The sequence below is a fragment of the Dasypus novemcinctus genome, chromosome 5 (genome assembly GCF_030445035.2).
Source record: "Dasypus novemcinctus isolate mDasNov1 chromosome 5, mDasNov1.1.hap2, whole genome shotgun sequence".
Classification (NCBI taxonomy): Eukaryota; Metazoa; Chordata; class Mammalia; order Cingulata; family Dasypodidae; genus Dasypus; species Dasypus novemcinctus.
The window spans coordinates 114,304,472-114,317,927 of record NC_080677.1 but is presented as its reverse complement, the minus strand read 5'-3'; the positions used below and the strand labels follow the sequence as shown (position 1 = coordinate 114,317,927).

The 13,456-nt window shown below is 43.5% G+C and overlaps 1 protein-coding gene across 3 annotated transcripts in view; it reads left to right on the top strand.

Annotated features, from left to right (window-relative positions):
* Nucleotides 1–866: 866 nt before the first annotated feature.
* Nucleotides 867–13,456, top strand: part of WDR91 (WD repeat domain 91) — a 39,081-nt gene continuing 26,491 nt past the window's right edge. The window contains exons 1-6 of one of the 3 annotated variants that reach the window (XM_058297410.2): nt 867–1,056; nt 2,389–2,568; nt 3,873–4,080; nt 5,851–5,933; nt 6,966–7,096; nt 8,275–8,440. In XM_058297410.2, coding sequence (XP_058153393.1) covers nt 934–1,056; nt 2,389–2,568; nt 3,873–4,080; nt 5,851–5,933; nt 6,966–7,096; nt 8,275–8,440 — 891 coding nt within the window. In that variant the 5' untranslated portion in view covers nt 867–933. Of the gene's footprint in view, nt 1,397–2,388; nt 2,569–3,872; nt 4,081–5,850; nt 5,934–6,965; nt 7,097–8,274; nt 8,441–13,456 lie in introns of all 3 variants that reach the window. The other 2 variants (XM_058297412.2, XM_058297413.2) reach the window with 2 other exon arrangements.

Genomic DNA, 13,456 nt, shown 5'->3' with positions numbered 1-13,456 from the left:
CATTAATACTTGAGACGTATTTTGTAAAATACGAAAAGTTTTATCGTTATAGGAAAGGGGAAGGGAGGAAACATTATTGCGTTTCAGCCACTATCCTAGGTCTTTTATCTACATCATTTCATTCAATTTTCATTACTATGCTGTAAAGTAGGCATTTCTGTCACCATTTTATGGATGTGAAAAGGCTCACAAATGCTAACTTTTCCTGCTTACGAAAATATATGCACTTAGTAAAATTTTCAAATAAAAGTGTAAAACATAGAAAATGAAAGTCCCTCATAATCTCGCCTCTCAGAGAGGACCCCTATAAACAGGTGGTGTATAATCTTTCTTTAATTTTTAAATGTATACATAAACACAACCTTTTTTTTTACCCCCCAAGAAACTGGGGCCATCCAATACTTACGGTTCTGGAACTCGCCTTTTTTTTCCTTAAAAGTGTCTCTTGGTTACTTTGCCGTGTAATTATTATTAATGGAGACAGGACTTTTGGGGGTCTTAGAGCTCCCTGATGACAGAACTGGTTGTGTGACGTCACACAAACGAGGGCAGAGGACGGGGGATTCCGCGACGTGGAGCCAATCAGCAGAGCCCTTCAGCCCCCTGCCCGCACCATGACTCTCTGGGATGTTTGGCACGGTTCGGCCCTACTCGCAGGAGTGTCCCCGGTGGCCGCTGTAGCAATGAGTAAACGAGACGACAGAGCCGCCGCCCACGCCGCCAGGAAAATCAGGCCAGTTACACCTCTTTCCAGCAACCTCCTCGGGAAAGGAGCCGACTAGAGAAGGCGGGCGGGCGGGCGGGAGGCGCGCGGAGCGCGGGCGCGTGCGTGCTGGTAGGGCGGCGCGGCGTGACGTGCTGGGCGCGCGGGCCGCCCCGCCCCCGCCCCTCTGCCCCTCGCCGCCTGCCGCCGCTCGCGGAGCTGGGGCAGCGATGGCGGAGGCCGTGGAGCGCACCGACGAGCTGGTCCGCGAGTACTTGCTGTTCCGCGGCTTCACGCACACACTGCGGCAGCTCGACGCAGAGATCAAGGCGGACAAGGAGAAGGGGTTCCGGGTGAGGGGCCGGCGGGCGCGGCGCGGGCAGAATCGGTCGCGAGGGAGCGCCGGAGCAGGCTCTCCTCCCGCACAGCCCTCCGGGGCGGGAGCGGCGCTGTCACCCGCGCCTGGGGACACCGTAGCCATCAGGGTATTTGGCGCCCTCTTGACGTGGAGGAACTGAGCCCCTGAGAGGGGACGTGACTTTCCTGAAGTTGCCCATCTCGTCAGGAGCATCTCCGAAGCTGGAGCCCAGGTGTCCAGATTCCCGGTCCAGAGCTCGGTGTTCCACCCCAGGCCCCGAGCAGGTGCTAGCCAGTCGTTTTGGCCAGGATGACGATAAGATTTTAGGAGCAAAGGTTGGGTCGATGTTTGAATTTTGGCAGCGGAAATAGACCAGGGTTTGCTTCGGCTGGGCTAGGGCGGTAAGGGGGCCGCACCCTAAATGTTAGCTGGTTCAAGTATCTGTAGGGTGGTGGTTTCAAATTGCCTTGTCAGTGACTCGTTGGCAGTTTTGCTTCTGCAGTTGAAGAAACCCTCAGTGCACATTTTAAAACATGTACTTCCCTGCTCTGACATGATTTTTCCGTTGAGAGGTTTTGGGACTTTATATTGTATGTGTGATTCGTACGTATGTTAGCTGGCTTCAGTTGGTGTTGGCAGGTGAGCTAGCTCCAAGTGTCGTGGATGGGAGTTAGACCAGTTTTCTAGTCTTGCTAGAGTTAGTGACTGCTTAGCTGCAAAAAGCACCTCATTTTACCTGTCCAGGCCTCAGTGTCCTGATCTGTAAAGTAGGGGGATTGGATTGGATCCTTCCCAGATTGTCTGCTTTCTGGTGTTATTGCTTCTCACAAGGAGGTGACCAAATTCTGGGCACCTACTGGGGCTTTGGTGGTATATCAATGACTTGAAAAAGCCAGTGTACCTATGACATGGTGAGCTTTGGGATTCTGGTGGAGCTCAGAAGAGGACCATGGAGATGGTCTCAATCCAGCTTTTAAAAGTTTTATATATTTTTAAATAGGAGGCAACTGAGACACAGACAGTGATATTGCCAAGGTAGTCAAGTAAGTCAAAGAAAGAGTCAAGACCTCCTGATTCCTGGGCCAGAGCCCTTACTTTTACACCCAAAATTTCCAGGTTTGCTTAGAGAGTCAAACCACATACATAACATCAGAAAATAACTTGAAAGCTAGTACAGTGATACAGTAACATGTCTTCAGATTTTTGTAGATTACTTTTTTTAAGTACCCAGAAGCCATAGTAAAAGTAAAAAGCTATATTAACTTTGGGGAGGGAAGGAAGAAGTCCCTTCTGTCTTTCACCTCCTGTACATCCCATCTTTCACCAGGTGGACAAAATTGTGGACCAGCTACAGCAGCTAATGCAGGTGTATGACCTGGCTGCGCTTCGGGATTACTGGAGCTACCTGGAGCGTCGGCTCTTCAGTCGCTTGGAAGATATGTATAGACCCACCATTAACAAGCTGAAAACCAGCCTCTTCCGCTTTTATCTTGTCTACACAATCCAGGTGCTTGCTGATTCAGAGCTTCTGCTTTGCTTGGTAGAGAGAGCTCTTTGATCCAGAAATAGATTTTCTTTGAACCCTGAGGGAAGACTCTATATGACTATGGGAAAGAGTGGAGCAGTCACAGTGCAAATTATTTTTGACTATTTCCATTCTTTTTTTTTTTTCCCCTTCTTTTCACCTGTAAATTATCTGGCTTTTCTTCCCCATTTATGTTTCCTCTTGTTTTAAGCACATTAGCCTGGGTGTTATTTTTTTTCCTTTTCATTTTAAAAACAGTTTATTGAAGTATATCATTCATATATGAACATACATAAATAATATAGTAAAAGTTGTGAATTTACAAAACAAAAACGCATAACATCATACAGGGCTCCCGTACATCACTGCACCACAAATGCCTTGCATTGTTGTAAAATAGTTGTAATAAATTATGAAAGAGCATCATCAAAGTATTGCTACTATCGTCCAGCTCTTACATTGGGTGCATTTTCCTCCCCAGTCCATCCTATTATTTTTTTGTTCATAATATTTAAAGTGTACAATCAATGGCATTTGGTATAATCACTGTGTTGTGCATTCATCACTTCATTTAATTTTAGAGCATTTTCATTATTCCAAAATAAAAAACAACAAAAAACAAACCACTATCATACCCATATGTTAGTGCGATTAATGACAAATCCTATGATGTGCTTTTACCCTTTATTCATTTCCAAGCATTTATAAACAACTTTTTACTAATTCTGCACAGATTAAACCTCAGATTTCCATCCTCGAACCACATTCTTTTCTCTGGTGACTTATATTCCAGCTATTAACTCCGTGAGTTTGCTCATTATATTTAGTTCATAATAGTGAAGTCATGCAATTATTGTCCTTTTGTGCCTGACTTTCTTCACTCAACATAATGTCCTCCAGGTTCATCCATGTTGCCATATATTTCATGACTTCATTTCTTCTTACTGGGTGGTTTTTTATAAAGAATATACGTAGTTGGGTTAAATTTTCAGTAATAAAGATAGCTGACCTGGGGGAGTAAGTCACTTAGGTTGTCTGCAAATAAACTAGGAATTAATTTGCAGGATAGCATTTACCATCAGAACTTCAATTTCAGTAGGCTTTGAAATTCCAAGGTATTTGGGAAAAGAGTGGTGATTTCCTTTATTTCATGGATCTACATTTGTAGATTAGGTGTTTGGCCACTCACCTGGCTGATATGCAAAGGCTCTCTCATGTACGGTGATGAAGAATCTTACTTGTGGACTTCTCTTCCCCTCCTTGCAACCACCCTTGTGCCATGGCAGACAAACAGAAATGACAAGGCTCAGGAGTTTTTTGCAAAGCAGGCTGCAGAGCTCCAGAACCAGGCCGAGTGGAAGGATTGGTTTGTCCTGCCCTTCCTGCCATCCCCAGATACCAACCCTACCTTTGCTACTTACTTCTCCCGACAGTGGGCCGACACCTTCATTGTGTCCTTGCATAACTTCTTGAGTGTCCTGTTTCAGTGCATGCATATCCTTTCCACTGCCTGGGGCTGTGGGCCCAGTCTGAGACATCCAGACAACGTGGCTCCTGCTCTTGATGCAATAATGTTTGTTTTTTTTTAACAGAATGCTCGTAGGTGATTGTTGTGTCATGTGAGGGGGCTGGATACTTTATAGGTATTTTTGTCAGTAGGCCAGGAAATCATCAATTTTAGTTCTGATGCTGTGCTGCTGCAGTAATAGCTGATGTGGTTGGGTGGGGCTGTGGAAGCAGAGAGATGTTAGAACCGGGCACCCAGAGGAACCCTCAAACCAGGCTGAGGTCTTTTTTCAGCAGGCACAGGGATTGATTGGAAGGTATCTGCTTATTGCCGAAACTAGCCAGCCTTGAGAGCACCCTCTCTGTGCTGCCTGTGGTCAGTGCCCCCAAGAATGTCACTTGGTTTTGTTGGGATTAAGGAGCAGACAAGAATATGTCTTAGATTGGAACTTCCTGTCAGTGTTAGTGTTTTGGTTACTCTCTCTGCAAGTAATCTCATTGTTCCTCAACTTCCTGGAAAACAGTAGCTTTAAGAATAACTACCTTATATGGGGACCTCATATTTTTGAATGTAACATTTAAAATAAAAAAAAAATGAAAAAACAAAAAAGAATAACTGTGGCTATTTAAGAATGCATGTGTGCTAGCCTGTGTGTAAATTACAACCCACCAAATTTACATTTTGTCGGGAGTGCCTCAGCTCCTGAAGCCCGAGGCCCACTGTATTGCTCATGCTCTCTAGGCTATCTAGGGGAGGGGAAGGGAACTTATTTTGAAGGGGGCTACCTGGTGAGGCACTGATAAGTTTTGGGGTTGTATAGGCCCCACCCACTAGTGGCTATTTCTGCCTTCTCAGAACTGTTTTCTAGTGGGGTAGGAAGGGTGTCTTTCCCAACTTTGCCCCTTCCTTTTGTCTTATGGATGAGTGGATTGTGCCTCCCTCCTTCCCCCTCTTTGTCCTGGGGGGTTTTCAGACAAGCAGGGTAGCTTAGTTTAGAGGTAGTTATGACATGATCCTATGTCTATGAAAAATTATATGTCTATGAAAAATTAGAAATATCATTTAGGGTCTTTTCATTAAAGAACAGTGCCCTTCAAAGCATATGACACATTTGAGCTGCCATTCACTTCCCAAGGACTGAGGCCCTTCTTGTCTTGTGCTGTTCCTGACTAAGCCTCTTTGAGGTGGTTGGGAAAGTCGAATACCCTAAGCTAGAATGTGGATGTTCGTGTTGTGATGTGTGGCTGTGCATTCTGGAGAAAGCTTTCTCTGTCTCTAACCCTTGGCTGGGGAGAGGTTCAGTCTGGAAAAGAGAAAGCAGAATGGCCTGTTCTTTTGCCCCAGCTGATAGACCAGTTGGCAGAATGCCTATGGAATCACTAGCCTCCAGGGTTGCTTTTAGCCGACTGTCTGTCTGGATCTGGCTCAAACTTACACTGGCTGTGAAGTCCACTGGATACTGGTTCTTTTCTTCCTGTATTTGGGTGAAAGCACTCAGGTTTGGAGTCATGTCCTTCTGTGGGCTGGCCAGGCAGATGTCACGTGGTCATGAGTCTGCCCAAAGGAAATTAGGCTAGTCATAGAATAATGGGCCCAGAGTCCAGGGAGAGGCTAATTAATCTGTGAAGAGCCCACAGCTCTTCTGATTCTGTGCTTCACTCCCTGTATCTCATGTTCAGATGTTTGCTGCTGTGACAGGAGTTTGGGAGGGACTTTTAAACATTTTACAGACAGGTTTATTCTTTAACTTTGTACACCAGTTCCTGTGATCCTGAACTTTGATGCAGAGTGTCAGAGGACCAACCAGGTTCAAGAGGAAAATGAAGTTCTGCGTCAGAAGGTTTGTGCTGAGAAGGCTTGTTCTTTGGAGAGTACTTCTGCTTTTTTTGTGTGGAATTAGGTGGTGGCAAGGCAGGGCAGGGGATTGATTAATTATAGGAAGGCCATACATATTGTTTGCACATGACAGTGGGTCACCAGAAAGTCAGTGTCATGGGTTTAAGAGCTCTGTCTCTGAAAACCAGAGGCAAGATTCATATTTTAAATCGTGTATGTAGCGCAAACAATATAATAATGATATTGAACTTTAAGAAAAAAAAGGCTGTATGCATTCCTGGTCCCTTCTAACTCATCTTTTTTTGTCTATTTTGTCCTCCCAGTCCTTTCCACATAAATCCACATATATAATGTTTACCACCCAAATATAATGTATTTGTTCCTACTGAGCCCAATATTTCTCTAGTTTGATGAAAAGATAGAGCCAGGGACCCACATTTGCCTTTAAATTTTGCCTGAGAAATATCTCTCTGTCCTTGACGTTAAGATTTGTATAGGATTTATTTTTAGGAAAAGGAAGATTACAAAACTTATAAAATTTAGTTTTTTGGGCTTTAAAATTCTTGGGTTTGGGGAATATGTGTGTGTGTGTGTGTGTGTGTACTTTTCTTCAGGCAAAAGGTTAAAAGTGTTCTAATTCATTAAAAAATTTTTTCATGAGTATTTAAGAGCCTGATTTTGTAGATTCCAAAGAGCAAAGCATGATTGGATGGAGCTGTTTTTCTCAGTGAATTCTAGAAGGAACAAGTCAAATAATAATAAAAAAAAAAAAAGCAAGTCAAATGATAGAAAGGCAAGGAAAAATAGTAGGTTTTATATATCTAACAAGTTTTGTTTTTCTCCTCTCACTAAAGTCAAGTAATAGCTGCTGCTTTCCTATTTTTCCAATTCATAGTGAGCAGAGAGTAAGGAAGGTATCCTGAGGCTGAGGGCAGTTTGAGATGAGCTTGGGTTTTGGCTATGATATGTCTAGAAATCTTCAGCAGAGGGATAGTTAGGGAAGAACATCCTCTAACTCAGCCCCACCCCTACGTAGCTTTTTGCATTGCAAGCAGAAATCCACCGACTGAAGAAAGAGGAGCAACAGCCAGAAGCAGAAGAGGCCTTGGTCCAACACAAATTACCTCCTTATGTCTCCAACATGGACCGCCTGGGGGACTCAGAACTGTGAGTGTGCCCTGTGATTCAGGAGTGGGAGGGCTGCAAGCAGCCCTCCTGTCCTTTGTCCTCTCCACTGTTAGCATTGTGGTTCACTCTGACTACTCCTTGCCTGTGCTCCCCAGCTCCCAGCCAGGAAGAATTGCCAAAGAGTCTCCTTGACACTCACTGCTCTTACTTCAGAGTTTTGTGAGTAAAGTCCCTGTGGCCTATAAGTCCCAGAGGACTTGTTCCAAAAACTCAGCCTCTGACCCTACCCAGAAGGAGGGGGAGCTGAGCAGCTTTCCAGTAGTCTACACATCCAGTTATGCAGCTTGGATAATAAAGCACTACTACTATCATGAAGTCTTGGGAAGTTTTTCTACATTGAAAGGAGGGCCTCACATATGAAAAGACTGGAACCAGAGGATGTGTACATTCTGCAATAGAAGCATGCCTGTCTGAGGGTTTAAAGATGTCAGCTGATTGGAAGATAGGCATTTGAGCCTTTAAAAAACAGCCAGTTAAAGCAGAGGCCCATGGAGATAATAATTGTAAAAATAGTGACAGTTGAAGAAACAGAGGCACAGAAAAGTCACAGTTAGTGATTGGTGATCCCGGATGCAAACCCAGGCCATCGAGTTAGACAAGTACTGTACCCAGATGAAACTGCTCTAGTTTCTAAGCCAACCCAGTCTTGTAGGAATATAATGTGGGCCAAATACATAATTCTACATTTTTGAGTAACCACATTAAAAGAAAGTGACAAGAAAAGGCGAAGTTAATTTTACTAATATATTTGATTTAGCTTAATTTATGTAAAACATTTTAATATGTAAAAAGATATGAAAATTTTACTGAGATATTTTGCTTTTTTTTTTTCCCCCTATAAGTCTTTGAATTCTGGTGTGTAGTTTATACTTAGAGCACATCTTGATTCGGACTACCCACATTTCAGGTGCCCAGCAGCTCATGAGGCCAATGGCTGTTGACCAGCGCAGCTCTGAGTGTTACTGCAGCCCTGTAAGGAGAGCCGCAGACCCCATCATTGTACTGATAAGCTGCCAGCTCCCTTTGGTACAGCAAGTAGTACCAAAGATAACACCACCTTAGAAAGCCTGGGTGCATGAATTTAGCCTACAAAGTTTGTGTTCTGGGTCTTCTGGGTCCCCTCCAGCCTTCCGACCTTGGTTTGTCTTCTTGAGCAGAGCCATGGTGTGCAGCCAGAGGAGCACTTCCCTCTCCCAGTCTCCCCGTGTGGGCTTCCTGTCCTCGCTGCTGCCACAGAGCAAGAAAAGCCCCTCAAGGCTGTCGCCAGCTCAAGGGCCCCCTCAAGCTCAGAGTCTGGCCAAGAAAGAGGCATTTAGCAGTCAGGTAAGCAGCAATTCCCGCCTTTCTACCTCTAACATCTGACTGTACTTGTAGAAAAGACTTGTTTTGCAGTCTTATTTGGGAACTGAAATAATAAAGAGGAAAACCGACCTAATGTGTTTTTCTATTGCCCCCTTCCCCCCCTGTCCTTGCCTCTTGCTGGGAAGTGCAGGCATTGCAGGTGCTGTGAGGCAGCAGGCAGATGTGTATGTGTTTGACTGCTTTGAACTCATCACAACCATGTGAATAGGCAAAAGATTCTTATCCTCAGTTTATAGATGAGGATACTGGCCCTCAGGGGCATTTGGTGGCTTGGATGTTGTGTCCCAGGAACTACTAGACATACTGCTGATAAAGGGCTCTGCCAGATCTCAGACTCAGGTCTCCTACCCCGAGGTGGCTGCTCTCACCACTACATGCTCTCAAATGTCTTTGGCTCTCCAGGTGAAGTGGGGCATAGCTGATGAGAGGAAATATGCTTTGAAGGCCCCTCCCATTTTTAATTCAATTCCCTATGAACTTATGATGGTTTAATGACTGTGCTTCATGATTCAAGAGTGAGTTCAAGTAGTTCTGGAATTTTTAATTTTGGGCAGTATAAAATAATTTGTGGCTAAAGAGTAAACTGCTTTAAGAATAACCTCTGAATCGATGTATTTCTTCTACATATGGGTATTTACTGATTGTGCAAAGGCAAGGCTGACCATGGGCTCTGCATGGCTGCTTGCTCCCAGCCCTTCACCTTGGCCTCCGTGGCCTCTGGGAGCCAGCGCCCGCCCCAGTGCCATTTGTACACCAACCTTGTACTCCTCCAGCTGCCACTGCCACTGTGTCCCCTGTCAGTCTGCTTCCTAGTGTTGGGTGGCCAACCTCAGGGATTTTTAGCCCAGCCTTTGTGTTTAGTCCTATTGAACTGGAGAGGTTGAGCAGCATAGTGGGTAAGAGCCATGGGCTTCAGAGCTAGACGACTTTTAGCTCTAGCTCCTTGTTTATCCTTGCTCAGACTGTTTAAAGTCATCTCAATTTCCTTATCTGTGAAATTGAGATAATAATAATATAGTGTTTATTTCCTAAGGGAGGCTTAATTAAGCTGATAGAAGAGCCTTTGGTTTAGGCAGTGGCTGGCAGATTATAAATACTCAATAAATTTAGTAGTTGTTGTATTTGTCAAATACTTGCCTAACTGAGTACCTGAGTCATTTCTGACCTAAAGTGCCACCAGTGCAAAAATCACTTTAATCTTAGTATCAGTGAGGGTCGAAGCAGTCAAAAATCAGTCACAGTTACTCCTATGACTGTTTTATCCGAAATTCGAAACTTAAAATTAGAATTTCAGTTCTCTGGAATATGACTGAGTAAGTTTTACTGTATGCTTTCCAGATACCTTTTCCCATACATTTTATAAGTGTAATAGACAATGTATGCTTGAAATTGTGAAATTTAATTTCAGCAACTTAAAATGAAAGAAAACACAGAACTTGATTCTTTGGGGTTAAGCCTGTGGGTTTGTTCTTTATGTATTCAGGAACTAAGTGTCACATGCGAGGTTAAAATGTGACTGGAAAACTTTGTGTGTAGTACAGGGCCAAGAGACAAAGGTAAGAATGTGTAATTTGCAGCAAAACATTCCTTAACCTTACCTATAAAATATGTTCAAGCAAAGGTCGGGTCACTGTGTGGTGTGTTAACAGAGCAGAGGTAACTGTTTTTCCATTTCCTAAATGGAGATAACAGTTATCCGCAACCTGAATATCGCAATGGTTAGGTCACTTATTTTTCTTGATGGTGGGTTAAAACTCAGTATATATGTTTTAATCCTAAAAATAACAAGTAGGTTTGAGGGTCAAGAAAATGATAAGAGTTTCAGCATTGGAGGGAAAGTTAAAGATCATCCAGCCCATCACTGTTGAGTTATCAGTACTCATTCTCTGGATTGATTGATTGCCTCCAGTCATGTGGAGTTCATTGCCTGTCAGAGTTGGCAATGTTTGCTTTTTTTTTAAAGATTTATTTTTTATTCATTCCCCCGCCCCCCCGTTGTCTGCTCTCTGTGTACATTCTCTGTGTGTTCTTCTGTGTCTGCTTGTATTCTCTCATGAGGTGGCTCCGGGAACTGATCCTGGAACCTTCTGGAGCAGAAGAGAGGCTATTACTCTTGTACTGCCTCGGCTCCCTGTTCTGCTGTGTCTTCTTCTTTTCTCTCTTCTGTGTCTCTTGTTGCGTAATCTTGCTGCACCAGCTCTCCACATCGGCCGGTACTCCTGCTCAGGGTGGCTTTCCTGCACTGAGTGGCATTCCCACACAGGATGGCACTCCTGTGCAGGGCCACATGCCCTTGTAGGCCAGCTTGCTCTCATCAGGAGGCCCTGGGCATCAAACCCTGGACCTCCTATATGGTAGGCAGGAGCCCATTTGGTTGAGCCACATCCATTTCCCAATGTTTGCTTTTTAGAAAGCTATTAGTAGAAACTTCTTTAAAATTTTTGCCCTCTAGGGCAATGTAGAATAAGGCTATTTTCTTTTTTTTCAAAAAAGATTTATTTATTTATTTGTTTCTCTCCCCTTCCCCCCCCCCCCCCCCATTGTCTGTTCTCTGTGTCTATTTGCTGTGTCTTCTTTGTCCGCTTCTGTTGTTGTCAGTGGCATGGGAATCTGTGTTTCTTTTTATTGCGTCATCTTGTTGTATCAGCTCTCCGTGTGGGTGGCGTCATTCTTAGGCAGGCTGCACTTTCTTTCGCGCTGAATGGTTCTCCTTACGGGGGTCCCTCTTTGCGTGTGGGGCTCCCCTATACAGAGGACACCCCTGCGTGGCATGGCACTCCTTGCGTGCATCAGCAATGCCCTAATGACATGGACCAATTAAACCCCTAATCATAACTCAGTCAGGCCCAGGTACAGATCAGATTACAAACATAATCCAGTATCTATTTTTGGAATTCATAACCATATCAAACTGCTACAGACTCTTCATGGTATCTCACCAAGACCAGCTGCAGTTGCTTGTATGATCATTTCCCATGAATGCAGTTAGTTGTTGGATTATGTCCTTTGGTTTTGATGATATACTGCTTTTTTTTTTAGGAGGTACTGTACCGGGGATGGAACCCGGGGCCTTGTGCACTCAACCACTGAGCTACATCCGATGATATACTGCTCTTAAAATTCAACATAAAATGACACTGGTTTTTAAACAAGCCACATAGCTTTGTTAGCTCATACTAAGCTTGTAGTCTTTTTCACATGACTACCATACTAGAGCTCCCTCCTTTTTCACTATTAAGGGATAAGCAAACAAAAAATATAAATTGTGTGCTATTGTTAAATTAGCAATACATAAAATGATTAGATTTTACTTATATATAGCATTGTAAGTGTCACATCTGTATTGTGATTGGTTGCTCTGACTACTGTGTCATTATTAACTGAAATGTTCATAGCATTATTCTTGGAGAATCCATAGCGATGCACTCCATGTGCTCTCAGTGTATGGAGGCAAAAGTAAAGAGATGAAATGGAAGGCATTGCAAAACCACGATTTGCAAACTTCTGGAATCTATAAGTGCAGTAGCCATGGAGGACACATCAACAATGGGCTAGCTGAGTTGATGCCTGTCCCATGAAGCCACAATCTGTGCTCCAGTCTCACCCTGCAGCAGTAATTCCACCCATTTCACACCCGCTTAGTAAGCATATGGGACTGCAGGTGGGAATTAGGTTATTACAGAGATAACCTTTAATTGGCAGTAAAGAAAACAAGTGTCCACAAACTTCTGTACTTGTAACTCTTATTAGTATCAAATTCCCTCATAACTACTGAGATTTAGTTGGTAAAGCAGTTGCCCTCAGGGCTGTACCCATGGGTCTTGGCAGGATGGAGAAATAGAAAGCCATTTTCCAAGTCTTTCATTCTGTCATTTCTGTGTTACATGGGCCTTTTTTTGCTTCACTTGAGACCAGATTGCTGGAACTTGTTTCCTGCCCATTTGAAGAGTGCCTCTCAAGCTCTGTGGGGCCTTGCAATCCCTCTTGATCTACTTAGGCCACCTAAAATTATATATCCTTCTTCAGCGTGAGATGGAAGAAGGATGAATGATAAAACATCAGTTAAAATAGCTCTCTGGAACTGAAGGAGGTTGTCTTAGTTTGCCACAGGGCTGCCAATACAAAATACCAAAAATGGGTTAGGTTTTATTTATTTATTTTTAATTTAATTTAAAATTTTTATTATCTTTTTTTAAAAGTTAATAGAGCACACAAAACATTACATTAAAAAACATAAGAGGTTCCCATATACACTACTCCCCACCTCCATCATTTTTTTAATTGTATTTTTTTGAAGATACATAGATCACAAAAAATGTTACTTTAAAAAATATAAGAGGTTCCCATATACCCCACACCCCCCTGTTAGTTTTTATTAATGGGAATTTTATTTAGGATAAAAGTTTACAGTTCTGAGGCTGTGAAATGTCCAAATTGGGGCACCATCAGAGATGCCTTCTCACCAAATGCAGCTACTGATGATCCTGGTGTCCTGTCACATGGCAATCAGGCATTTGGCAGGGCTCATCTCCTCAGCCTTGAGCTGGTCTGTGGGCCCAGCACCTCGGGGGCATCTTTCCGTGCATCTCTGCTGGTTCCAGACTCTAAGACCTCTCTCAGCGTCTCAGGGTTTCTCCATTTTCCTGCAGTCCTCTCTGTCACATGGCAGGATCAGAAAGGCAGCTTCCTTTCTCTGTCTCCTCTTTCTCTCTGTGTCTCCATTTAAATAAGACCCAGCAAAAAGGTGGCGATCCAACCTGTGTCAAACCTCACTGACATAGTTCAATCAAAAACAATTTAATTAGATAGTCTAATAAAGGTCTTTTAACAGAATCCAAGGCAATCAAAGGGTCTCACACCCACAGCTATGGCTTAGTTCAAAAATATAATCTATTTTTGGGATTCACCAAATCAAACTGTCACAAAGACAAATTGTGATAGACTATGAAAGACCGTAACTTAGAACATAGGAGTGGT